Raw genomic sequence first — 24,678 nt, 5'->3', positions numbered from 1 at the left:
AGGCTTGGCAGATAGTTAGGACATGCTGAAAGCCCTGATGGGCTCCTGGGCTGTTTGCTATTTCCTCTGCCCTGTTCCAGTTGTCCAGGTGCCAGTGATCCACCATAGGTGTGGCTGTACACTTGAAATCTAACGTACTAAATGTCCTTTCCTGATTTAAGTCCCTGGAAATGACATAATTCTGTACTTAAACCTTCACTCTGTGTGTACACGTGTGCTACATGAGTAGCAGTTATATTTTGTATTTCAGGTATAAACAAGCGTGTTGTGGAAGTGGAATTGATACTAAGGCATAAAATGCTGTCACTTGATTGTGCACCAACAAGCCTGTCAAGTTGTTTCTCTGTACTCAGTCATCCATTTTATTCTGGACATGCTCCAGTTTTCTGAAACCTGAGGAACTTCTAAACTTGCCCACTTGGAAAAGAAAAGAAAACACAAAAACCAGTAATCTTGCCTGATGTGTTTGTTTTGTTCTGTAGCACGTAAAACACTCTCCAAAGTGGCAGCTGCTAGAGAGAAAAATCCACTGATTTCAAAATCTATTGCCTTGTGGTTCTGGAGGTTCTGGGAATTTAATTCATGATCATCCTTCAGAGCACTCATTTCCAGCTTCATGATAAAAACAATACAGAAGACCTTAAATACAAGTCAGTAGCCCCACTGTTTGTATGAAATTGCTGCACTATTCACTAAGGCTCATTTTGTGGTGTCGTGTAGCACCTGGAGGAGTTCTTTCTGTGCATCCCCCATAGCAGCAAAGTCAGTTTTCCAAGTAACCACGCTGGAGTTCTCAATTGATCAACTTTAAGAAATTTGGTGTTGGCTCAAGGCCCATCATTCTCTTCCTTCCAGGAAGAATAATAATAGTAACCAGTAACCAAACAATCCCTTCAAAGCAAAATATTTACAACAAAATCATCCTAGACAGTACTAAATGTAAACATAAGCAGGCTGCAGTGTAAGTAAGCCCAGCTTATGCAGTGTTGATATCAATCAGATGAAATTCCTTGGGAGTCCAGTATTTTTTTATGTACCCCTCAAAGCTTCTAGGAACTGGTGAACTCATCATTACTGCAGCTCATAAGCCTGTTCTTTGTCATCCCCAGTTGCTTAGGCCTCCAGCCTGTTCCCTGGGATCAAGTCACAGTTTAATTCTTTCTAGTCCTCGCTCAGTTAATTGCCAGCTTTGGCACAAGTGGGCGTTTGGTTTGTGAGACTGTCGGGCCTTTGAGTGGATGGTTCTGCTCTTTGTTAGGGAGAGAGCAGATGGTGCAAAGGCTGGGGCTGAGCGGTCAGGACTGGGGGAGAGGGCAGGAATGCTTTGTGCTGGGGCAGTGTTAGCTCTCACCGGTCAGCTTACAGTGGTTGTGAAATTGGTGCCTGAGATGGCTGAATTTTGAGAAAGGATAAGTGAGTTTTAATGTGCAGTGAGGTAACGAAGCCTGGTCGTCTGTGGCTTTGTCCTGTGTGTTTTGCCATCACTTTCCCATTGTAGCACCTCCTGCCCTGTGCACAGACGTAGCTTCAGGTTTCACATCATGTTTTGCCTTTTTTTTTTTTTTCTGCCTGCCAGTTTAATAAGACGTGCACATGATGACCAGCCAGCAAAGATCTTCCTGCCTTTCTTTGGTAAGAGCAGGGAGAGAGGTCCTACCTTTGCCGTCTGAATGCTGATTTTAATGCTAATGATAAACCCCAGTATCTTTAGGACACCTCCCAGCAGGGGACTGGGAGGGCACCATCTCAAATCCAGCTCTTTAGTTTTCTTAAAATTAGCCTAATTTCAAAATACAGAACACTAAAATATAAACAAGTGGAAGGAGATGTGGTAGAGCTGCATTAATATCTTTTTATAAAACCAGACAAGAAATGTAATGTAAGTAAAAGATTAAAAATTCTCTAGCCAATCTTAAAAAGAATTTTCTTGGTAGTGCTAAATGTGCACAATACTTCAGGTTGTAGTGTTATTTTTTTCCCCCATTTTTTTCTTGTTTGTTTGTTCTCCATTTCTTAAATTCTGCAGTACTCATTCATGCAAGAGAGCTACTGTATGTGTTTGTATACTGATAATACCACAAATGATATAAATATCTTTTTGTGTTACGTGTGTTCAGTGAGGAAATATGGAAAGGAAGGGTTGATGCTGTTATTTACATTATCTGATGTAGTAGGGAGCAAACTTTATTCCCTTGCAAGGGAAGAAATTTTTTTGCAATTTCAACACAGTTTGAGTTGTCTTTCTTGGGTGATTGTGCAACACCAAAGACCTGAAAATTAGGTTCTCTGCAGTGACTCATATCAAACTACTTCTCTCCCTCCTGCCCTGCCTGCACTGTCCTTCTGATGTCAGAGCAGGAGTCTCCTCACTGCAGCCTCGTTCCCTGGGAGCGAGCGGCGTGCGCAGGTGGATGTTCCTTTGCACAGGGATCTGCACAATGTATTATCACAGCTTGCAGGGCTAATTTTAGGCCTCTGAACTCAGGTATTAATTGATGGCATAAGTGTTTATATTGAATCTAACGTTGTTGGTGTTTTGGGGATTTTTGATAGAAAACAAAACTTAAAAGCTCTTGCAGTATTTCGTACCAGGAAAAGAACTCCCTAATTTCATTGCCTTATATAATGGGTTGCTTTTCCTACATTAAGTAAAATTACTTTTGCATTTGTCACAGTACACTGGCAGCATGTGATTTTGCTGTGCCACGTGCACAGTCCGTTTCAAGGTGAAACCCCATGAATATTTACTGCATAATGTTACTCAGAAGCCTTTGGACATTGGAAAATAGTAAATAAAAACGCACAGATTGAGACAGTTGGCATATATGCTGCTGCTATAACATAAGCAGGCAGAAAATCCCATTGCATTCTCTCTGCCATTGTGTGCCTTCCCGTGGGCCGTGGCCGTCCTCTCCTCGTGTGAATGTCCCGTCATGCCTCTCCCTTCCATTCCAGCTCCTGCCTTGATGCCCAGCTGCTGGGGTTTCTTAGCAGTTGGGTTCTTTGTCCTTGCTCTTACCCAGAAGGAAGACAGCTTTCTGTATTGTTCCATGTGGGAATTAAATTGGCTGATCTTGGTCAGTTTATTTGTGGAACGGGCAACAAAATAGAACTTACTTGCCCTCTTGGTCCTAAAATGAGAGCGGGCCAAATCAAAGGCTAAAGAAGGATGAATTCTAGTTTTTAAGACAAATACATCAGTGCTGGTTCCCCATATCGTAGTTCTAAGTCAAGAATTTTGTGAACCACTAAAATCTGTTGGAATCTTACCCAGTTTTAATTACGGGTGTGAAGTAGGAGAGTGTACAATAGAAACAAATACTCCAAAAATATTCCTGCCTCTGGTACTCATTTTAGCGATGGAAGGAGTTGCGTTTTAAAAACAGCATAATCCAAGGAAATGTCTTTGTATTCCTGAGTTGCCCTTAACAATTAATGAGTAGGTGACATGAGTCGTCAACTTCTTGAAATTTGGAGCCTCAGAGGAGCTCGTTGTCTCGTATTCTGAGTGCATAGACATGGGAACATTACTATTTAGTATTTGTGTTTTAGAATTTAGTATTAATTTCTAAGCTTGTTAATGGGAGCAGTAGCCCCCAGGTTGCTGAATGTTTCTTAAAATAAGGGGAAAAAAAACCAAACCAACCCAAACAAAACCCAATCTGCTCAAATGCTGCTCCCTTCTGTTTAACCCTTCTTAGTGAAAAGAAATTAATGTGCTAACACACTGATACTAATACACAGAGGTGTTTGTACAAGCTGGCTGCCTCTTTTCTTGGCAAACTTCTTATTTTAGTGAAAAAGTGAGTTGCTTGGTTTTAAAAATGAATTATGTGTAATCTGATAAGTGAGGAAAGACCAGAAATTTCAGCTTTGATTATGGTAACTTAAAATAAGAGCAAGAGCCACAAGCTGTTTTTTCCTATTCCTTTTGTCAGCAGATACGCTGTAATTTTTTAAGTGATTATTTAGAAAATGGTCCAGAAAATAATAATTTGGTAAAACTTAGATTTCACTTTCTATCCACTGGCTTTGGGTGGAAATCAGGGCTTGACAGTCAGACCTCAGAGCCTGGAGATTTAGGATGTGGAGACCTATCTGAAAGTTTGGGACAGTAAATACTGGTCTGAATTTTTGCTGCTGGAAAAGCACCCTGGGAGTATCCAACGGTGCTCTGCCGGGGTGGCAGGAGCTGTGTCCCCCAGGCCATTGCCAGCCCCGGGAGCTGCAGCTCTGGTGGGTGCCCCCAGGCTGGCTGATGCAGCTGCATGGGAACCAAGCCAACGAGTGGTGGTGGGTGATGAGCACGTTTGCTGTAGGAATCACCCCGGAGCTGCTGGCACGGGCCTGGCACCTCGCCGTGGGAGTCACAGAGCATCCACACAGCCTGACGCCCTGGCTGTGTCTGAGCGGTGCCAATGCCACGTCGTCGGCAGCAGGTTTGTCGGGTACTTGAGGCTGGGCAGTGGCCCGGGGGCACCTGGTTGCTGCAGGGTGCCCAGGGCCAGCCCGGGGCACCAGTGCTGAGTTGGCCCGACGTGGACGGTGGCACTGCCCGCGGGGCCTCGGCGGAGCTGCTGCACCACGATGTGGATAATCCCACAGCAAGGGATTAAGTGCTGCAAGCGGCCCCCGTGAGCCCTTCTGAAATGTCACCGGAGTGCCCTGGCAGAGCTCCAAAGGCAGGCGGGCAGCGAGCTGGCCACGGACAGGGACAGCCCGAGGAGCTCTGCTCTGCACCTCCCCAGAGCTGCAGGGCCAACTGTGTGAGTACCTGGACACTGCTCTGGGCTTTTTCCCTGTAGAAACTTGAAAACCCCCCCCAAAAGTGCTCTGAAACCACAGCTCAGATGGGGAGACTGCAAGAGAGAAAATAGCAATCAAAGCTTAAACAGCTGATTGCAGTCCTGTCAGCCCTTTAGATAAATTGACAGCTGTTAATCAAAGTGTTAATTAAAGAAACTATTAAGAGTGTGTTCATTTTAGCTTGTTTTTCTGAGTGTGCTCATCCGTGTAATTTATAAATCAGAGGGCAAACACATTCCTGTTACAGCTCTGCGGATGGCTGGCTGTGGGCAGGATGGTCTGTGCTTGGCTTCGGAGGAAATGGGAAATGCAGGCACAGCCTGCCTGTGTCAAGTGCAGTCATGTTTTTTATTTAAAAGGTTAAACTGCACAAACATTTCAGTTAGCACATCCTAATTACAGCATTGCTCCATTCTTTCAAAGGGAAATGTGAAAAGGCTGGTATATTTAATTTGAAAGACATTATTGTGAAGGCACAGTAGGTCCGTGCCCTCGTTTGGCTGTGTTAGTGATTTTCCCGAGACTTTGCTGTGCTAATGCTGCAGTAAATTTTTAATTAGTGTATAGTTAACGTGGTCAGTGTCTTTAAACATGAAAACAGTTGTTTTATACCAGTTGTGATTGACCAGTGTTAATGAAATAAGCTGTATTGATCCTTTTTTAGACTTGAAAAAGTATTAATACCTGAAAGTATTAAATTAGGGTAAAATAATTAAGGATCTGACTTAACTTAAAAGAAGAAACCAAGTTATTTGTTTGCCATTGATGTTGCAAATTGAGTGTTTATATTCCAAGTGATTTCAAATTTTGGAAATTTGAAAAATATTGCAATTAATCTTACCATGGGTTTGCTTCCCATCTTCCTTTTCCATCCTGAAAATGTTATGAATTTTGTGTCCAAAACCTCAGAACAGAAAATGGAGTGTGTCAGCTCTGCAGGCAGGACCCCAGCCCGGATCCCTCATTCTCTTCTCATTTCTCCAGGGGTTTTTCCTGCCAGTGGGAACTGCCCATAGGTAATGCTTTTGTCCCATTTGCAGTAGGGAAGCACATGAGTTGTCACATCCATAAGGTGTGTGTGGTTGGTGTACAGAGACAGGTGAGAGACAGGTGACATCAGAGGGTGACAGGAGCTTCCTCCTCAGTTCCATCAGCCAGTGTTTCCTCACGGTGAGCAGGAACACCTCGGGGAGAGGAGTGGCTTTGTAGTTGACTGGTTCAAATAGCCATGCACATGGTTATATTTTATTTTTTAATCTTCCAAAGCTCTCGTATCCTGTGGCAGAGGATGCCACTAGACATGCAGTACAAAAGAAAAAATATTTGTGCTCGGTGTCTTTTTATTCTGTGGTTTCTTAAAGACGAAATCAAAGAATGTGATTACCTTGGCTGACACTGCTATTTTTGTGTATATCGTCTTATTTCCCTGCTCAAAACTTAGTCAGTTCCCTCTTCTTGATCTTTTTTTTTGTGGAGCTCTCTTTTGTATGGAGAGCTTTCCATTTCAAGGCCTTTCTTTTACACCCACCTCCAGAACTTTATCAGTTAGCCTGTAACCCCCTTTGTATTGTGGTTCACTAACAGCCTTTAAGCAAGTTTTCATTGTCAGCTTCTTTTTTTTTTTGTAGCAGAGTCAACATGCAACAATTTTTGTCTGACAGTCAGCATGCAACAGTTAAAGTTTGCTACATGTAAAGAAATGCCTGCAGGGGAAAACATTAAAATTCCCAATCGTGGAGTGAATAAAAGTATTAGCAAGATGAAAGTCAGGCAGGCATTTGGATAGGTGAGCTCATCTGAATTCATGACACAATATTAAACTATGTGATAAGTTCTTGTAAGGAGCACTGTTGATGCTGAAATGGAAGAACATGGTGATAAAGGTGTAAACCTGATTTCTGGGTAGAGAACGGGCAGAGAGAGAGAAAAGCAGAAGTTAGGTGATGATGGTTCTTCCCTTAATTCTTTATTTCCGTCTTCCAACACACCGTTCTTTATTAAACTTTTGTTTACTCAACTTCTTATTGAACTTTTGAATTTGCTATAGGCTTGTTTTGAAAAACTGAAGCTTTTTGTTAATGTCATTCAGGGTAAACATGCAAGACAACAGTTTTCGAGCTATGTTTTTGAGGAAGCTGACCCATTCTGCATCTGGAGATGCTGTTGATCTGTGCTGGTTACCCCTCTCTGATGCTTTTGTTTATTACCTCTGTGCCTTTTCTGAAATTTATTTCAAACAACAGTTTATTTTTTTTTTTAATAGCAAAAGAACAGTTTATTCAATACCTGCCCTTTAATCAGGCTGTGCAGGTATTGTCATGTCATCAACAGGCTACACAGAGATTAGTGCTCGTAATGTGGATGTTATAATCTCTCCATGGCCCGATTACCATCTAAGACACTCTACTGTCCTTCCATAATAACTTTGCAATATTTATATTTCAGTGCTTGACAGATTTACAAGACAGTTACTGAGCACAAGGGCCAGGGCCAGTTCCCTGGTGAGAAATCTGTTGTTTCTCCGCCTTCTGGCAAGTTCACTGGGGAAGTGTAACAGAAGTTTGAGCTTGGATGTTGTGCCAGAGTCTTTGTGAGATGTTAAAGCCCTTGTATTTGGCTTTACCTGAGCAAAGAGGAGGATGGAGAAGGATGGGAAAAGCATCCTTATCTGGGTCATGAAGGGGAGCAGTGAGTCTCCCTGGCTCCATTTTTTGCCTGTGGTTCTGCTCCATAAATAATTTAATATCCTGCCTCTATGGGTTTTTCCACATTGCTCTTGAGAGTTTTACTGGTCTCATGGGGCTCTGAATAGCTGAAACAAACCTGATGGGAGTATCCCTAATTCCAGTTTGCTGCTGCACAACACAGCAAAACCCTTGTCTGTCTGCAGGGTTGGGATGGCACTGTGTATGGGTTGTTGCTTGAAAGGTTATTTTACATCTCTTGGGAAAACCCTGTGTATTTTAAGGAGGAATTCTAAATCCTGTGGAAATTGATTACAGAACTACTCATGCGTGCTGAATGCAAAGGGTTTTGAAAGGATTAGTAATAAATAGGGAAAAATGGAAAAAACTAGCTTTAGTAATGAACAGAGTTGTGGAGAGGCAGCAGTGGGGGAAGGGATGTACTTGATGGTTATTTATTTAAATGCATTTTAGTGTTGCTATTTATTGCTGTGTTCTTAATAACTGTGTTTGCAATCTCATTCTCCTTTCCATCATTGCAATCTTGGAGATCAGGGGAGGTGTGCTGGGTTTGGGGCCGTTCTGCAGCAGTTATAGAGGAGATGGCATTCCTGCCCAGTTAGTGTTGTGCTACCAGAGAATTACAGCCCCATCCTGGCCATGCTGTAGTAGTACCATAAAAAGCATAATTTAAATACCCTAAATTATAGTTACAGGATTTCTTCTTTTTTTAAATATTATTTTAAAGTACTGAGGTTGACATCCAGAATCTTACCAGTGAGAACGATCTTTTTCCGTTTCTAGCTCTGTTTTCTTCAACAGCAGCAACAAAACTGACCCAGCTTACATATAATTTCACATACCTTTATCTAATGTATTTTGCACAGTGATTGCTTGTGAGTGGATTTCAGTTCTCCGAAGTAAATATCTAGAAAAATTATAAACTTATGTATTGCACTGAATATTTTTCAAGTGAGGAAGTACAAAGTTGCATCAGTATTGCTTGGTCATAGTCTTTTTATAAAAAATATTATATAAACCTGTTTCTTAGGGAAATAGTTTATACCTATTACTATTTATTTATAATATTAAAGAACTCTGATCAAGATATGGAAAACCATTGTGGTAAGTGATGTGAATACATAAAGCAATGTAATGCTTATGTATGTGCTGCCCTGACTTGTATTTGGTATCCTACCATATAAATTACATACTTCCTTTGTTTTTCTCTCCTGCTAAAGCATCATTTTTTGGTGAATGGAGTGCCACAAGCATACAGATTCTATCAGTCAGATTCTCCTTGTGGTTTTGCCAACTGAATGATAAGCAATAATATCAGCTGCCAGTTGCAAAGCAATGATTTTTTATGAAAAGCACCTCTAGGGAGATGACAGGTTGTACTGGTGCCCATCAAGCCTTGGCAGTCTGTCATACTGGGCGCTTGGACTCCATCAATAATCTGTTCTGTAACTTTCTTGCTGAAGTGAAGCTGACTTTGTTCAGCTGCTCTCTGTTCAGCTGAGAGCGTGAGGTCAAACCCACCCAACTGAAGATGGAGTGACCTCACCCTGCCTTACAGTGCACACAGAACTGATGGGATGATTAAAGGGACAGTAGTGGAGGATTAAGGCAGAATCCTTGGTATCTAGGTCTCGTGATTAGAGCGGGATAATAAAGCAGCAATAAGTGAGTGAGCAGCAGATCAAGATCCCGCACAGGCGATTGCTCCCAAGCAGCTGCACACTGCCAGGGTGGCATCCAAGGGACGGTAATTCGCCTGCTATGCCTGTGATTGTTTTAGCTCCCAGTTTTTCCTGCAAAATCCTTGTGGATCTAGTTTTTCTTCTTTTTTTCTTTGCCACGGTGAGATCAGAGCCCCACTTGGGTTAGAGTCGCAAAAGAGATTTTAGTTGCTTGCAGAGTGATGGTGAGGTGCCCTTCCACAGCAGTGTCCGTCTGTGCTCTGCTGTCATGTCATGGATCTCATCTTCCTGGGGAAATGAGAAGATCAAGTCAATTAGCTCTCTGCAGTTACTCTAGAAATGTCATACTCTTACTGACAGAAAATAAATTTTATCCTCAGGTAAAAGATGTTTGTTTTAGTGTGGCCGTATTACATAATTTCTCAAATGACAAGTCGCACATTAGCTCAGTTTGATGGAGAAAAGGACAAGTTTGCTTTAATTTTCACAGTTGTCATGCTTATATTTTAGGTGAGACAGATATATGAAATAATAATTACTTAAGCATAAAGGTGGTTCTGTTCTTTGTTTCAGTATACACCATCTAATCCTATAGCCTGAGCGATATACTCTTACACCTAATCTACATGATATTTTTAACCTGTGTTAAAACTACTGAAATTTGACTGAAGTTACAACATGTTTGACTGAACTAAACTTGTGTGTTTAGCCGGTTGTGCTTCATTTGTACCACTGGCTCCTCTAGCGCTGACACAGGTCAGTTTGACTTTTTGCCCAGTACTTACGTAAGGAGTCGGTATAAAAAAAATGCATTTATGAAATTCGATCTCTACATCTTGTATCTGCTGCCCAAAACTATCAGTTGATGCCCAGAGAGAATGAAGAGCACACAGCACTTCCTAGATTTTGGAAAAAAAGCATAGACCTGGGAGGAATGTTTTGAAAAATTTTTAAGAGTGTTGTTGCTCTAAATTTTTTTTTCTTAATGATTTTTTTCTTAAACATACAGCAAAGAAAGTGGCATTTTACAAAAAATTGCATATTTTTTTCTATGAAAGGATATCTTATTTTAGTGTAGCAATAAGTTACATATCATAATAAGTCCAAGTGGTTACTCAGAAATGGAAGAATAAGAAGCAGTAGCCAAACATGATGAGAAGCCTGTCCTTTTTTCATCTTCTCATTCCATGTTACTTTTTTGCACTTTTGTCAGAGTACATGTTTAGTAGGAAATACACAAAGGAAAATAGGGTTTTTTAAACCCAAAAAATTGGCAGCCAGACTAAGGGCCAAGTGAGCTGTTTAATTTTTTTTTAATGCTCTTTAAGAGATTTCTATTATCAATATCCATTTTATGAGGAAGTCCTATGTTCTTTGGCATTATGTTATATAATTCTTGCTGAACTATGGCACAGAGATGCTGTATTTTTCCAACTTGATAGTTAACAGTTATCCTGGTCTCTGAGCAGAGACACTCCTTTGGGATACCATCTCTTTTCACAGATTTCTAACTCTCTGTCCAGCCCTTCTCCTTAGGGTCACAAAGATGTTATATAAATGCAAAGGTATTTAGGGAGGAGTTTATCTGTTAAAATTTAATGTTGAACGCAGCTTTCATTTTAGGTCAGATCCTTCCCAGTGCTGTGGGATCAAGGAAGACTTTCCAGTTCTTCATCCAAAGCCAAAACTTACATCTTTCTGACATTTAAAAAACAAAACAAACAAGCAAACAGAAAACCCAACAGAAAAATCCGAACATAAAAAATTCCTTCCCCCAAATTTTAGAGTTGAGAACCGTGATACACAGGTGCAGTATTGGAAATATCACTTTGATGTGTTGTATAAGCAATTATGAAATAAAAAGTTGTTTTTCTCTCAAAAGTGATGTGAAGGGAACTGATGTGAGTGCCAGCTTTTGAAATTTGAAAACTGAACACCTGGAGATAGTTATATTTTTAAATGTTTTCAGGCTGAGTCAGAGTTAATGACAAATGGGAACTTTATTAGATTGGCAAGATTAGTAGAATTTATTATTATAATATGCTTAGCATAATAAGCATGGTGGTCTTGATTATTCAGTGGCAGTTTGTTTAGTAATTTTTCCATTAAAAGACTATGTCAATCTGTCAGTAAATCTGTTCGAAGTATGCCATGCTTAACCCATATCTGGTTTCAAAAATAATATTAGTTTTCTCTAATAAGATGAGGCATCGGTGCTGTTCTCATGGTTTACAAAAGAGAACTTAAGGAGATTTCACTTAAAAACAAGAATATTATAAAACAACTGAATCATTATATACAAGCAAATTCTAGTAGCAGCCCTACCTCAACTTGTACGTAAGTCAAGCAAAAATCAGGTCTAGGCAGGTTATGAAAAATGAGCTGAATATTCTTCTAGACTACACAAGCTGTGGTTATCCACAGAAGGGGCAAGTGAAGATCTCACAGCCTTACGATGTTACAATATCTCTTTCAGAAATGATCCCAGACTTCTAGAAAAAGTTCATCTCGGTTTTTTTTTTCTGTGGGTGTGTCTCTGTGTATGGAAATCTCTCTGATAGGTACACTATAATATTGGTGTGTGATCAGCCATTAGGCTTAGTTCTCTTAGGTAATTTTTTTATCATTGCCAGTTTAAAACACTTTCTATTTATCTCAAACTCACTTGTTTGAGCCTGGTGCTATGAAACATTTATGCAATTAGCACTCAGTAACGTTTCAATTTGGTGCCAGAACAGTGTCAAAGTTGCCAGAAGAGAAGTGTTCCTATAATTCAGATCAATAGCTGAGATTACTATTTTGTCTGGTTTATTCCTCATGATTGGATGCAAGGAGGTTCTTAGTCTTATTCTAGTCCCTTTTTCTTTTCATCTGCCAGGATTTTTCAAGGAAGTAACACCCTCTCTTCCTTCCAAAAGCAAAAGTCATCATAACAAACTCTCCCAAAGATTGCATTAGTCATCCACTGACTTACTAGAGATTATTTGTAGCTGTGATAAGCACTTGGATTTTGAATTTTCTAAATATACAGAAGGTGGAAGAGTATTGAGCAATTTTTCTCATTATCTCACAGAGTAATCTCTCAGGGTGTAGCATCGCTGAACTAATGGCCCTCAAATAGTAGCTTATCAGAGCTGCTCAGGGATTCTTGCCATTGCTATAAAAAGCCATTTGGCAATAAGCAGTGTGTCATGTTAGAAGCACAGGCATTTACTAGAACATGAATATGCTAAAATACTTCATTTACAGACTCTTCAGTGGCAGCTGGTTCTAAAAAACTTAAGTGGATGATTTTGAACATCACAGATAACTACTCCTTCTAAACACTACCTTTTTAAGGCAGTTGATCCTTGAGATGGGTGATAAGTTACTGCAATTGTTGGGTGTTTTCATTGGGCACTTCACACCTGACCTCTCCACTTTTTGGTAAATACTCATTCAGAAGTTATGACTGTTTTGCTGAAGGTTCATTAAGTGGTTTTGCACCCATTTTGCAGTTAAACAGAGGAACACATAGGAGCTGATTCAGTCTCAGAGATTGTTTCTTGACTGGAGTCAAGGCTTTGTGTTCTTTCTTTTTTTTTCCTGAGCTAATGAACGTATTTCAAATGCTACTTCCCCACTTCTGTAAAAAAATGGTTTGCCAGGTGTCAGACTCCTGTGTCTTCCTCTTGCACTGCTGGAGTAGCTTGACTTTTCCCCTCTGGCTCTTACTTGCCCAATGACATTGGTGCAGAGTTAGTGCTGTCTTGTTTGGTGGCTTCCAGCTACCTGTGGAGTTCTGGTTGGTCATCATCAGTGTGACATGTCAGTGCTGTATATAAGACTGGGGGGAAATGGGTCATATAAGCACAACATAGATATACTAATTTACATTGCCCAGAGCGTTACAGACTTCTAGACAGATCGTGCTGGAGTTGGCTTTCACTCTTGGCTGTAGTTGTAAGTTCATGAGCAGCCTGCTGCTTTCACAGTTCACTCAAGTCAAAATCTGTAAGCTGATCCTGGGATTGATTGGTGGTGGATTTGGGCACCTGTAGCAGTACTTGGCTGAGAAAGAGGTGTTACTGCTGCCTTTCCACTCCTCTGATAGACCTCTTTCTCATTTCTCTTAGATCTGTGGTTTGCATATACTTGATTGCCAGATGAGTCTCTTAAGCAGGTGTTGATTACAGAGATCATTGAGGAATCACAGGTGTCCAAGTATCAGCCGAGCAAACAGTCAATTAACATGTCTGTGTGTAGGCAGAGCTGGGTGCTCCCTGAAGCTACCAGGTGTTTTGAGAATTCCTTGTTCTAAAGAACTACCTTTACAATATACACTATTTTAGCTGAAATGGTACTAATAATGTAGAAATGTTCATGGTTGCTGTTAATTAAGTAACACATTCAATGATGGAATATGACCACTCGATTCAAATGCTCAGATTTTTGGTTTTGTAGAAACAAAACTGTTGCTGCTTTAAATGTTGTTGCTAAATAGAAACAACAAGCAGGGGAAAAAAACCCGACCAAACAAAAAACCACAATACCCCAGAAAACAATAGTTGACTTGCTATTCTCAGGAGTGTTCCATGCTGAAGGTCTAGTAGACCATGCCAAAGGGTTATCATGAAGTAAAAGTGAAAATGTTGGATCTAAGATAATTTTGACCATTAGTAAACATACTGACAAATTATTCCTAACCTTTGAGGAAATACCATACGTAAGCTTGCTGGGCCTGAGGATAGGGGTCTCTTGGCTTTGTGTGTCTGAGGTCCAGGGCTGATTCTCACTTGCTTTTTCTTTAAGATCGAGAGAGAGCTAAGCTTTAGTGCCTGAGGAATGTAGCTCCTAAAGTTTGAGGAGACTCCCATAACCCGCTGGAGACCAGCATTGAGTGGAACCTCATGGATTACAGCAAGGGCTTGAATCCTCTGTGCTCTGTGTGTGGCAGGGGACCTCCCAAGCCAATAAAGCAAAAATGTTAATGTAGCAAATGACAACATGAAGTATTTAAGAATTGTCTCTCTATGGGAGCTTAAAACCCCCTTTTTTTCACTCCTTTTCAGAAAGAAGACACAGCTCCTCCAGCAAGCCGCCTTTGACTCCTCCCTCCTCTTCAGTATTTTCCCTCATTTCATCTTTCCCTTCAAAAAACAAAGGTAGCAGTGGAAGTGGGAGCAATCGTTCATCCAGTGGAGGTACTAGTGCACCATCATCAAATTCCAAGTTGTTGAAATCACCCAAAGACAAGCTGCAGATCAGCGGAAACAACAGGTTAATGCATTCGGTACAGCACAGCAAAGTCCCCCATGATAAAATGTGAGTATGCATTTTGACAAAGAATTAAATATTACTACTTGCATAAGCACTGCTCTATCAGTAGAGTTTCCTTTTGTTTCAGATGGGTTTTGGTTTAAGAGATAATCACTTCAAACTCCTCCAGATCTTTTCCAGCAGCCTAGTCAAAGATTATAGATAATGCTCATGACTGTGTTGAACAAGATCTCTTGCAAAGGTGCATCTTAAATCACCATGAATGAAGGTCATTTCACTAGGGGCTCTTAATTCTTTGATTCAATCTGCATACTTTGATCATAAGGGAGTTTTAGCTCTGATTCAGGTGATTTTTGACCTGCACATGTGAGATCACAGCACTGCTGATATAATTTAATGTCACAGAACAGGGCATTTCTCACTGGACATAACAGTCCCTTCCAGTTGCTTTGGTGATACTCTGTCTTTTGAATCCAAATAATGGTTTCTGAAGTCCCTGAGGACACTCTGAAATACTTACAGGGAAATGAGGGAAAAGAGGACGGAAAACATTATGGATATCATAAAAAATATGAAAATAAAAAAGATAATAAGAAAATGAGGAGTAAAGGAGGAAGGTCTACATTTGCATTGGGAATAGATCAGAGTATTATTGAGCAATAACATATTTTAACTACTTTTTTTCAATTTTCTTCCCTTTGTTTTTCATAAATAGTATGACTCCATCTGTCAAAGTGGAAAAGATTCATCCAAAGATAGATGGTGCCCAACTGAAAGCTGCTGTTGGTCCAACTTGTTCTACTACTGTGAGTTCCTCAATAAAGACTGGCCTTAATTGTCCCTCAATACCAAAGCCACCCTTGCCTTCCCCTGGACAGATACTGAATGGTAAAGGTCTTCTCTCTGTGCCTCCATTTTTGGAAAAGAAACCTGAAGAAAATACAAATAATAGGAAATTTTTACATAAAAGATTGTCAGGTAATTGTTTTTAATTATTATTTGCTATATTCCTCTTAGTAATGTATCTGTAGAAATACATATAGAAATAAGTTTCAGGAGCAAATTAAACACTTGTGATACTTTAACTTGTAATAAGTTTTTTTTATGTTACAATTTAAATGTATAATTTGACATACACTTAAATGATGCAAACACCTTGAAATGTGGCTTTTGCTTTCAGAAACTGTACAGATCTTAAAGGCCTGTCAGTCCCAACAGTTTTAAAATTTTGCTCTTCTACTGTCTTTAAAGATTTTAGTTTCCTTCTTTCTGTATGGAAGATTCAAATGTACATGGAAAACAGAAAAACTAGCACCTTTTAAACTCAAAAATGGAAGCCTGTCTGCTCTTTACACTTTTTAAACACAATTATTTTGAGTGTTAGTAGAATGACAGAAAAGTTGTCGACACCAAAACCAACAACCAAAAAACCTTTTTTTTTTTTTTTGGTCACAATCCATAATGATGGTGACCTCTTCTCCTAACAGGCAGAATCATCTCCTCCTTTGGGGTCACTTACAGGTGTAAATGTCTCCATTTTCTTTGTAGCCCAGAGATCTGTATTTCAGCACACCATAAATTTGCTGAGAGTGTAGAAAATTTCATTTGTACAGTTTTATTGTGCATTTTTATTTGTACATTTGCCTATGTTTTATTTGAAAGTTTCCAATATGGTTAATTTTTATAATGTAGCTAAATGTTGTTAGTATTTCTAAATGTCTTTTGATAACTTTTCACTTTTGTGTACCTCTGACAGAGAGAGAATTTGATCCTGATATATACTGTGGTGTCATTGATGTGGAAACCAGGAAACCTTGTACTAGGTCTTTAACATGCAAGGTAGGATATCAGAATCAGAATAAGATTATCTGGAGTTTAAATTCAAATTCCTGAGGAATATGATAGAAAATGGAAAACTACAAATTTCTGCTGTCAGTAATTACCACTTTAAATGGTACCTCTCAAAACATGTTGTCCAGAAAAAGAAGGAATTGTTTTTGAAGTTCAGTTAATTATTTATTCAAAAACATGTTTCTTAGAGTAACCTGGGGAATTGTATTTTTGTATAAACCCTTTAAATGTGGATGCTGACATGGGACAGTCTATGCTACTCCACATGTGGGTAGCAGGGGACCAACACATTCCTCTGTTTGGGGGTAACCTTTGGGTTGTAGATCATGAATTTTAAAATTCCTCATAAGCATTAAAAATATTATTCGTTTATGCAGGATTTAAATAATTCAAGCTCTCCCACTCTCACACCCCTTTCTCTCCCCCCAGCAGAGTCTGCAGCAGGTACTTGGGAGGTATTTGTGTAAATGTTAATGCTGCTGGATGTACAGCCACAGCCAGCTCGGAAATGAGGCTCCTACAAAAAGCCATGGAGCATGCCTAGAGGTCAAACTCTAAATTAAACAATCCATAAAAACTTTCAGTCAGACAAAATGTCTCCTCTGGCTCCAAAATCTTGTGGGACAGAGGGGTATCACTTGGTCCCTAGGAAGCAAAAATCCAGATTCGCTGGAACTGTGCAATATTTTGCTGCTTTCCTGCAAAGCAGCTTAACCTGTCAGTTTGGGAAGCATCTGGTAAATAAACCACCTACAGAACAAAGGTAAATGAAGCTGGCACTAATGACCCAGAGGAACTGAACTTGAACACATTGCCCTTTTGGAATTACAGAGGGGAGGAAATTGTTTTGCTAAGAGGGGAAAAGCTGAAAGATTTTACAAGAGAAAAATGCAAATAAAAAGTGAAAAAGAGAAAGAAAGTAAAAACATTTCTTAGAAATTACTTATACCTACTGATAAAATATTTTTGGAATTGCTATTTGTGTCTGAATTATGTGATAACTTTTGCCTACTAAAATGAACCAAATCAAAGCCTTGGTGCCATATTAAAAAAAGTATTCTGTGTGACTTTAACAATTCAGAAAAATAACTTCCATCTATTTCACCTTACTTAGAATTTGTGCCATTTATGCACATACACATCTTACTGTGTGTAATGTTCAGGACACTCAAAGAACTTTGAGTCCTGTCTGACTCTGGATTCTGCTGGATGTTTTGCATTCCTTAATATCTATTTGATTACGTTAGTTTTCAAGGAATATGTTAGTGTATAGTAGGCAGCAAAGTATTTTTATAAATATTTTTCAAGTTTCCCATTAAGTCTTATTTTAAACGTTGATGTGTTGAATATTTTCATAAGTTAAAGTAAATATTACCTCTTTTTAGTTTTGCAGGAGTTGGCAATTGAGATATCAATGTAAAAAAAGATTTTCAGTTCTAGTGTTAACCTTATAAAAAACTTGGCAGTTCACGTTTTAAAAAGAAATTTGAAAGAAGCCTTTTACTGAATTACTGGTTTTGTGACTTTGTATCAGACAGGGATATAATCATCCCCCAAGCCATTTTAAGTTTGTTTTCTAAGTCACATTTACATTTGTTTACTAAACCAGGAGTATGATGATTTTCTCTGTTTTAGAACTGTAGAGGCGTGTTTTGAGTGTTTGACTTCGACAAATGTAATAGCCTGGGATTAATGATTTATTCATGGTTCTGCAGACACATTCCTTAACCCAGCGGAGGGCTGTACAGGGTCGAAGAAAACGATTTGATGTGTTATTAGCTGAGCACAAAAGCAAAACCAGGGAAAAGGAACTTCTTCGACATTCGGATCATCATCAGCAGATGCCCCCTCTCAGGGAACCACATCCCTCACCTACTAAAACTTCCCAGGAGCTGCACCAAAATTCTCATGGAGTTACTCTTACAGAATCAAAGCCTTTATTACCTAATAAACCCAAACCTCACCCCCCCAGTCTTCCAAGGTAAGGAAAATCTGCAGATCCAGTGGTATGAAATTAATAGTGGGAGCTTTTGAGGGTGCGATAGGGATCTGTTGGACGGGGCACTGTGTTTGCTCTAGGCCTGATGACTGTGTGCAATTAGCAATTACCTGCTGAGTGTAACTCCGGGTGAGGAGGGTTTGGTGTTTGAAGCAGTAAAAGCTGACTTGCATCAATAACAGCAGTTCAGCAACAATTGGGCAATGCTGCTTTGCCAGGGGTGCCACCATACCCCATGTCCTTCTGCTCAGTGGGTGTGTTCCGAGACTGTGGACAACACCAGGAATCTGTTAGTGTAGATTTCCTTCTGTCACTAATAGTAAGCACTTAAAGGGTGGAATTTTTGACTAGACTTGGTTCAATAACACCTGGTTACTGCTTGCCTTGCCCAGGCCTCCAGGCTGTCCAGCCCAGCACAGTGGAAATGCCCCCAACGAGTCTCCTTCTGTCCACGAGTCCCCTCACCCTCCCTTGCCTGCAGCTGAGCCAGCATCTCGGTTATCCAGTGATGAGGGAGAATGTGATGAAAAAGAAGAGCCTGTTGAAAAACTGGATTGTCATTATTCAGGTCATCATCCTCAACCAGCCGCTGTACGTTTTAAAAGTTAACCTCGGTCTCTCTCTGGCTCTAAACTTGTAAACAAATTACTTGGGGGTTTTAAGGGAGGTTTTCTGTGGAGTATGTGATTTTATTTTTTCTTTCTATATTTTGAGAAAATTTTGTGGCCTAGTAGGCGGTGAAGGTTTAACTAGTTGCAAAATAAACATACCAAAAAAAAATGTGTTCATAGCTCATTTCCCCAATCCAAAAGAAACTAAAATGCCAAAATACTAAAGATGAAATTGGTAACTGCTCTAAAGGACTGTGGGTTTGGAATAAGGACATGTAAACAGTGTCTTTTTGGTGAGATTTTGTTATTGGACTTCCCCTCTACACCCACACACACTTTTTACTCAAGGTATCAACATCACATTAAAGGTGGCAGTAAAGTGTTTCATGTTTAAATCTTGACAAAAACTAGTTAGTCTAACTAAAAGCAAATTTATTGCCTAGACTGTATGTCAAATTATCTCCTTTTTTTTAAAAAACAGACTACAAGCAGATAGCTGGTAGCTCCTCAGAAGTAGATGTTACATATATATATTTATAATTTTTTATACATACACTTAAACACACACTGCTGTATTTCTCTGTTTAGTCAAAGGGGTTCAAATTTGACTTTTGCTTTTAGTCATAAGTATGGGAGTATCAGATAGGAAGAGAAAGATACCAATACACCAAGGCCAAAAATGAAAATAGTTGTTATGCCACAGAAATAAAAATTCCAATTTATATTTTTTATCCTTTATTTAAACATCAGAAAGCATATTATTTAGCAATATTTGTTTATAAACAGTGCTTTATTATTTAGAGAGTTGTTACTGGAAGTAGAAAACACCAATGAAAATCTGTCTTTTCAGTTTTGCACATTTGGTAGTCAGCAAATTGGAAGAGGTTATTACGTGTTTGACAAGCGGTGGAACCATATTCGATGTGCACTTGACTTCATGTTGGAGAAGCATCTTAATTCACAAATGTGGAAGTGAGTAGAAGTGAAAGAGTTCTTATTATTCTTAGTATTTGTAAAAGTACATGGAACCTGTGATTCTAATTAAAGAACAGTAATCTTGTGTTCAGATTAATCAGAACGAAGGTTGATGGCCTGTGCTTTGTTTTTTGCAGCAATTAACTGTCAATTTCATGAAATATTTCAGTGGCATTAATCAACCTCAAGAAACAATCATTTTAATGTAGCATTGTTAGACTGGGTACTAGTCTGAAGAGTGGTGGTTACGTGGGGTTTTATTTGTGTCTTTCTGTTCACCTGCAGGAAAATTCCTCCAGCATCCAGTACCACAGCATCAGTCCGTGCTCCACATCGGACAAACTCGATGCCTGCTTCCCAGCACGGTGTCAATGCAGCAGGTTTCCTCTTACCCACCACGGTTATGTCATCGCCAGCGTTGGTATCTCCTTCCTGTGTGTCTCTGAATAATAAATCGGTACCATCCCACGGAACGACACTAAATGCCAATCCTGCTGCTTTGGGGGCAGTGGATCCTGTCTGCAGTATGCAATCGAGACAAGTGTCTTCATCCCCTTCAACACCTACAGTGCTTTCCTCTGTACCTTCACCTATGCCCAGCAAACCTCAGAAAATGAAATCCAGCAAATCTTTTAAACCTAAGGAATCTTCTGCTGGCAGTGGCACCTGTAACAGCACCGGCAGCGTCAGTAGCAGCGGCGGCTCAGGAAAGAAGCGTAAAAACAGTTCCGCACTGCTCGCACCTTCTCATTCCACAGAGTCCTTCAGAAAAAACTGTGTGGTGAACTCTGGAAACTCTGGGACCTCCTATCATCCGTCGGTGACAGCTTCATCCCACAGTGTTGGCCTCAACTGTATGACTAGCAAAGCTAACTCTGTTAGCCTCAAACATGACCAATCAGGGAGGGGTCCTCCGACCGGGAGCCCTGCAGAATCCATAAAGAGAATGAGTGTGATGATGAACAGCAGCGACTCCACGCTCTCCTTAGGGCCCTTTGTTCATCAGTCCAGTGAGCTGACTGTAAATTCACACAGCAGTTTTTCACATTCACATACTTCCCTTGACAAATTAATAGGAAAGAAAAGAAAGTGCTCACCTGGTTCAAGCAGCATCAACAGCAGCAGCAGCAAATCAAACAAAGTTGCCAAATTGACATCAGTGAACAATGTTCATGCAAAACACACTGGTGCAATCCCAGGGACGCAAGGACTGATGAACAATTCTCTTTTTCATCAGGTAGGAAATTTTGCCTCAAACTAAGCCAGCATGAACAATCATACGGTTATTCATGTGCTTATATTACATGTGTTCTCTTAATTATTAGGTAGCCAATTCCAGGTCCTGTTCAAGTGAAAGATACTTCTCATATTTGTCCACTACTCATTTTGAGTGTTTTTATAGTACATTCACACAAGTTTTTATTAACACTGTAAAAAAAAAAACCAACCTACATTTTATGAAAGTAATCTTAAATGTGGTGTTTCAAGTTCCTTATATGTTGCCTGTGAATTGCTTTCAGATGAAATTCATGTATTTTAAAAATATAATTTTAAAAATCTTTCCAGCCTGCCATGGAACTGAGCTGTATGCCTCAGCCTGACTCCTTGTTTCTGTGTACATTCTACAAAGTGGAACGTAATGATACCTATAACAGAACTGTGATACTGTGATAAAATAAGCCTATTATCCCAAGGTGTCATTGACTAACTTCTTAGTAATAACAAGATTAAATGTTATAAATAAGATAGAAACCTTTTTAGTCAGTAAAGCGAACAGATATGCTATAAAGGAAATGGATCTCATGAGTTGGTAAGATCCCATTTTAAAAATTAGTTTGGGATTTTATTGTTTTTTAAACAAATCTCACTGGAAAAGTAGTGTCTTCAGGATTGAAAACCCAAGAAACTTTGTTTCCTCTGCTGCTTAAACCCTGAAGTCTGTGCACCTGGAGGGCCAGGAGGTCAGTAAGAGCTTTATCAGGGAGGTTTCTTAATTTTCAGTTTCAGCCACAGAGGAAGATTTTCACCGTTGTGTTTACTGTGACAAAAAAAAGCATTCAGATGGCTGAATTTATTTTTGTACTTACCTAATCATTACTACCTCAACTATGGAATATAAATTAGAAATATCATTTGGGTGAATTAAGGAAGGAAATTGTGCCTGAAACCGTTGTAACTTCTTAAGAGCTTTAGTTGAGAATTGTCAAGTCTTGGAGAAGCCAACTGCATGTTAGCAGTGTCACATTGTGCCTGAGATTCTCCCCAAAATATACTCTCTTTATCCCAGAAATGTGTTTTCAGAGCTTCTGCTCCAACAGCCCGGCTCACTCATCCTTCTCTCTCTTTTCTTGCTCCCAAGCCAAAGGCCCGTCCCTGATAGCTGAAGGCACCACGGTGAGAAACAAACTGGACAGTTTTCACTACAAGCAAAACCTCCATCTGGATTTCTGGACTCCAAGATGCCTTGAGTTTTCCCAACTTCCCATGGTCCTCAGGTGTGGAAATCTACTGGACTGTCACTTAAACAAGGAATTTCCCTGAAGCCATGTCTGTAGCAACGAATATACTAGAAATGGACACTGGATGAAGTTCAGCCACATAATTGCTCTTATCAGTGTTAACAGTGGTCTGGACTGTTTGCTACAAATCTGTGAGATTTTCCTTACAGGAGTACATCATCTTGCCACTATTTGACATAGTTTGGCTGGGCAAACGAATGTTTTCTGGGGGGAAATAAACGTTACTGTGGACTTATTTTTATACTGATGGTGTCTTTTGTAGGTGATAGCTAACCAGACAGACACCCTCAATGGAGAGGACCCCACGACAAGGGGAAAAATGTGTGAGGCACAATGGAAAGAAGCCCTCAAGAAGGGAATATGGCTTTAGTGTTTTTATAGCAATGTTCCTTTAATGGAATATAAAAAAAAAATAGCACAATTCAAAAACTAGTCTGTTTTGCCCAGCCTTTTGCAGGTAATTTGGGATAAGAAGCTATCAGGAGTTTAAAACAAAACAAACCCAACAAAACCAGAAAAAACTTGTTTGAGGCCATTGCTCAGAAAACAAGTATAAAAATATCGTATTTGTGTGATACAAAACGTATTTTATATTCTTTTGAATAAGATTTGATTGTGGAAGAAAAGGTAATTTTGTTCTTTAACAATTCCAAAAACATCAAACAGACAAAGGCAAATAACCTCTAAAACTATGCCCAAAGAACGTATTTATTGACCTATACTGTATACCATAGGCCTTTGTTATTTTAAAGAAGATAACTTATTGGTGAAATTAGGCTGGATTTGTCTTTCAACTGATGAAATTAGCCCTTTTAAAACTAAGTTTTTAAAGTATTTAAATATTTTCTAAAAACCATAAAATTCACTTTCTTTCTGCCTTGTTTGTGTAACTAAATTGTTAATATGAGATACCTTCCACCACTCAGTGAGATTTTTTTTTTGGTCAAAATTCTGGAATAAACACCAATTTGACAGGAGAGTTCCCTATGAAGCACAGGTTTGTGCATCACAGTCATCCCACGCCCACCCAGGCTTTATGAGCACGGGGGGCTTTACACAGTTTTATATAGTCCAGCCAATTTTTATGAAATATTTTGTCTTGCATCAAAACACCTCAAAAGTGAATTCCGCTAAAGGGCTCATTGTATTATGGTTTGACCCCTCTGGATGTTTTCGTTAAGTTTTTAAACATCAGGTAAAGGCTCAAAACTAACTGAAGTTTCATTAAGGGGGCAAAGCAAAAGAAAATGAATTCCTAACCAAGGAGAATTTTTTTTTCTGCCTTAAAGGGGCACCAGCTATTGCTGAGAAGAGACAATCTGAGCCTGTCCAATTGTTCAAGTAGCCCAGCCTTCTCCCCATTCTGGTGGCAAGTAGTAAGTACATCAGGGAATCCAAAGCCACTCTGAGTAGCAGTTGCTTAGTTGTTTACCTAACAATGCTTTCAGTTTCACCTGAACTTCCTACAAAATCATTGTTATACAGCAAAACAACAAGAAGCCTCTATGCAGACACTTTAGCTTTGAATTGATACAAAAGATCACACTGAGAAAGCAATGTACTAGAGACTCTTATTATGCAAACTTTTAAAAAAAATAGTAGACAACTTTTCAGGAACAAAAGGATTTGTATTTAATAGGATGCCCTGTTGAAAGGATTGTTAGAACTGCAATTGGTTTAATGTAAAAGGAACCAAAGTAATGTGCCACAAAGAGAAATCAAAGTGTATTAAATCCTGCACATTTGGAGTGAAATCCACGCTCCGATGAAGTCCCTGGGGCAGAGCTTCCACTTCAGGACAGCGCCAGTCACAAGTGCAATTTGACTCTTGGTAGACACAAAGGTAAAGGAAACAAAAATTTGGCAAAATTGGACAGTAGCGAGTTTGTGATCGAACTCTCCTGGTTTTTTAAGGTTCTGTTGATCTGAAAGCAAAATGGCAAATCCGTGCTCCTTCGGTAGCAGGCAGACATGTCAAAAGTGAATTCCTGTACAGAGCCAGTGTCTGCAGCCACCTGTGTCATGTGGGTTTGAGCCATTGGGAGCAAAGAGTTAGAACATAAATTCTGTCTGCCCTTACAGACCTGCTTAAATATTATGTTTTAGATCTTGGTTATAAGCAGAACATTGTTCCTGAAGCTTTTATTGTCACATAGTTCTTACTGTAAATAATTAAGGAAGCTTAAAATTAATTTTCCTTGCAAAAATTGAATTTGCAGTGGCTGGGTTGTTTCTAGACAGATTTTGGTATTAATTTAAGAGATACAGTTT

At 39.5% G+C, this 24,678-nt stretch overlaps 1 protein-coding gene across 2 annotated transcripts in view; it reads left to right on the top strand.

The window, feature by feature from the left end:
• Positions 1-22,643, top strand: part of ATXN7 (ataxin 7) — a 56,412-nt gene extending 33,769 nt beyond the window's left edge. For both annotated transcript variants that reach the window (XM_018068402.3, XM_025894686.2), the window contains 8 exons: positions 14,245-14,497; positions 15,168-15,430; positions 16,209-16,291; positions 18,019-18,284; positions 18,695-18,893; positions 19,764-19,885; positions 20,174-21,125; positions 22,248-22,643. In XM_018068402.3, the coding sequence (XP_017923891.2) occupies positions 14,245-14,497; positions 15,168-15,430; positions 16,209-16,291; positions 18,019-18,284; positions 18,695-18,893; positions 19,764-19,885; positions 20,174-21,125; positions 22,248-22,265 (2,156 nt within the window). In that variant the 3' untranslated portion in view covers positions 22,266-22,643. The remainder of the gene's footprint in view (positions 1-14,244; positions 14,498-15,167; positions 15,431-16,208; positions 16,292-18,018; positions 18,285-18,694; positions 18,894-19,763; positions 19,886-20,173; positions 21,126-22,247) is intronic.
• Positions 22,644-24,678: the final 2,035 nt, after the last annotated feature.

Source organism: Manacus vitellinus, unplaced genomic scaffold (genome assembly GCF_001715985.3).
Source record: "Manacus vitellinus isolate BGI_N305 unplaced genomic scaffold, ASM171598v3 scaffold_14_pilon, whole genome shotgun sequence".
Taxonomy (NCBI): domain Eukaryota; kingdom Metazoa; phylum Chordata; class Aves; order Passeriformes; family Pipridae; genus Manacus; species Manacus vitellinus.
This window is presented reverse-complemented; position numbering and strand designations above follow the sequence as displayed.